The sequence below is a fragment of the Uloborus diversus genome, chromosome 8 (assembly GCF_026930045.1).
Source record: "Uloborus diversus isolate 005 chromosome 8, Udiv.v.3.1, whole genome shotgun sequence".
Taxonomy (NCBI): domain Eukaryota; kingdom Metazoa; phylum Arthropoda; class Arachnida; order Araneae; family Uloboridae; genus Uloborus; species Uloborus diversus.
In genome coordinates this window covers 159,331,198-159,334,441 of record NC_072738.1, presented here as the reverse complement: position 1 = coordinate 159,334,441, position 3,244 = coordinate 159,331,198, and the positions used below count along the sequence as shown (strand labels likewise).

General features: G+C 35.3%; 1 protein-coding gene across 1 annotated transcript; it reads left to right on the top strand.

The window, feature by feature from the left end:
• Positions 1–420: 420 nt before the first annotated feature.
• On the top strand, positions 421–2,739 carry LOC129228713 (G-protein coupled receptor Mth2-like). The gene has a single exon (XM_054863397.1). The coding sequence runs from the start codon at positions 421–423 to the stop codon at positions 1,678–1,680; it is 1,260 nt and encodes a 419-aa protein (XP_054719372.1). The 3' UTR covers positions 1,681–2,739.
• Positions 2,740–3,244: the final 505 nt, after the last annotated feature.

Genomic DNA, 3,244 nt, shown 5'->3' with positions numbered 1-3,244 from the left:
TTCTTGGACTGGTTGTCGCCGGTCTAGTTGAAAACGATTTTCCCCGCAGTGTGAAATTGGCATTTATAGAACTTGTTGCAATTGAGGAAATTTTTTCGCCAAAAAGCTTGCTTTTCACAGGAAACTGGTGTAAAAACGCTTGAAATCTTTGAACGTTATCCAGAAGTGATCAGTGACTTTTCAGATTTTTTGTTTTTACAGTGTGATAACAGTATATTAGAGTTTTTCTACTGTTTGGTTAGTTATTTCACATAATACTTTTTTTAAACATCTATATTTATTTATTTATTTATTCTTTCAGAGTGCTCAGCGGTTTTGGGATTATAATATGCTGCAGTACTCTAATGCATAATCAAAAGAGAAACTAAAATGCTGCTTGTTTGTTTTGATACCGAACTAGGAACCTAAGCCAAACCAAAAATGCAGTTGTTGATGATTTTTCTTCATTTAATGTGCTTGACAGTTAGTGTTGCTCTCTCAAAATCTTCAGATGTGGCCGAACACGATGACGGAAGCACAGAAACTATTCCCGACTACGAAATGGAAGAAACTGCTGACGACAATTCTACTATTTGCTTCAAACGAAGTGAACTGAACTTCTTAAATTGTACCAAATTGGTATATGATACCAGCGATTACGAAAAATTTCCCAATGGATCAGTGCTGCTCCAAGACGAAATCCTGCTCCCTGGAAGTTTCGAATTTAAAGGTGATGATCTAATTGCTTGCGATTCGTGCACTTCTGTCAACGATTCCGATTACGATAGACTTCAAGAAGCAGACACAACTGATACATACATCGGTAAAATAGGAAGTGGGATTTCTATCGTTGCTTTGTTGCTGCACTTAATAACCTTCTGTATTCTTCCTGCTTTGAGAAATCTTCCTGGATTCAACCTGGCATCCCTCAGCGTGGCATTTCTATGTGGATACTTCTTCATAATCTATGGCCAGATTCCGGAAGTCTTGGGCACAGCTTGTGTGGTAAGCGGCGTGCTCCAGCAATACTTCTTCCTGGTGGCATTCTTCTGCATGAACGTGATGGCATTCGATGTTTGGAGAACACTAAAGTTAACATCAGAGAAGTTCGTCTTGTGCTCTCGAAACAATCGAAACAAACAGTTCATATGGTATTTCGCATATTCCTGGGGAACACCATTATGCATTTCAATTGTAACAGTTTCGATGGACAATGTCGACGGCGTCCCTGACGCCTTCAAACCACATTTCGGCAGGGCTGATATCTGTTGGATAACTGGCAGTGTGGCCAAGACAATTTTTTTTGCCGTTCCAGCATTTACTCTTTTTATCATCAACTGTGCTTTTTTCCTTATGAGTGCTTTCTTAATCAAAAGCAGTTCATTGAAATGCACTAATGATCAGCAAAAACAAACAGCAAAACTGAATTATATTTTGTACGTGAAATTAGCAATGATGATGGGCATCACATGGCTAATAGGTGTGATCGGTATCATAGCCGAAGATTACACTGTGTGGATCATTCATGACGTGCTTAATTCATTGCAGGGGCTCTTTGTGTTCCTGCTGTTCACATGCTCCAGAAGAGTTTTCAAGCTTTTCAAGGAGAAAGCCATCTCTTTTAATTCCAAAACATCATCTGCAGACAAAGGCTCTACAATCTCAAGCAAAGCAGATTCACTTCATAATACAATAGTTTAAGTGGTTTCTTGCTGCGAATTTTATGATTGTGCAAGGCTTGCTGTAGGAATCCGTATTAATGAATTATTTACAACTAATTGTTTTGTTTAAAGTATTTACCTCAAATATTAATTAGTTTGCTTAAATAACTTTCATGTTAAATCTTCTGAAATTTAAGCTGACGCATCAGCCATTTTGAATCTGTTTCATGGAGAAAGCCAACTCTTTTAATTCCAAAACATCGTCTGCAGACAAAGGCTCTGCAATCTCAAGCAGATTCACTTCAAGATGCAATAGTTTGAGAGGTTTCTTGTGGTTAATTATATGATTGTGCTAGACTTGCTGTAGGAATCTTTATTAATGATAGATTTACAACTAATTGTTCTGTTTAAAGTATTTACCTCAAATGCTAATTAGTCTGCTTAAAAGTCTTCTGAAATTAAAGTATACGCATCAGCCGTTTTGAATCTGTTTCATGGAGAAAGCCAACTCTTTTAATTCGAAAACATCGTCTGCAAACAAATGCTCTTCAACCTCTAAAGCAAAACAGATTCACTTCACGATGCAACAGTTTGAGAGGTTTCTTGTGGTTAATTTTATGATTGTGTTAGACTTGCTGTAGGAATCTTTATTAATGATAGATTTACAACTAATTGTTCTGTTTAAAGTATTTACCTCAAATGCTAATTAGTCTGCTTAAAAGTCTTCTGAAATTAAAGTAAACGCATCAGCCGTTTTGAATCTGTTTCATGGAGAAAGCCAATTCCTTTAATTCGAAAACATCGTCTGCAGACAAATGCTCTGCAACCTCTAAAGCAAAGCAGATTCACTTCACGATGCAATAGTTTGAGAGGTTTCTTGTGGTTAATTTTATGATTGTGCTAGACTTGCTGTAGGAATCTCTATTAATGATTGATTTACAAATAATTGTTCTGTTTAAAGTATTTACCTCAAATGCTAATTAGTCTGCTTAAATAAATGTTATGTTAAATTTTCTGAAATTGAAATTGCCGCATCAGCCATTTTGTATTTCTTTTTTCATGTTGTACAAGTTAGTTTTTTTAGGTTACTGTAAACTGTATCTCAATTCTTTCATCTTTAATTTTTGTTCAAAACGGTGTTAAAACATTTATGATGATGTATATAAAGTTTTTTGACTGGAAATCTGAAATTATTTCTCTATTCAGTGACTCTGTAAAAAAAAAAAAAAAAAAAAACTGGTAACCAAAATATTTGAGCTTCGGGGGACAGTCTAAAAACTGTGCCCAATTCTCATTCAAGCTATCGGCGTTTCAGTTTCTGCCCAATAGCACCTCCAACACATGACAAATATTTACCACCAAGAGCAATATAAATCTTAATGAGATTTAATGCGTTAGAAACAAACATTAAAATTGATTGATTATGTGGCTGAGTTCATTTCTCAATGGTTCATTTCAAGGCCGAAACAATCACAATTGCAAAAAATAAAACCGAAAAATTAAAAAAAAGAAACAGCTTTTTGGAAGGATACTGCACAAAGTAGGTGTAGTAGTTTTCGTCTTGTTTTTTTTTTTTTTTTTCATATATATACAGGGTGATTGTA

Excerpts from the sequence above, each read along its gene's own strand:
- LOC129228713 (XM_054863397.1), top strand. The coding sequence starts at position 421 with ATGCAGTTGTTGATGATTTTTCTTCATTTAATGTGCTTGACAGTTAGT.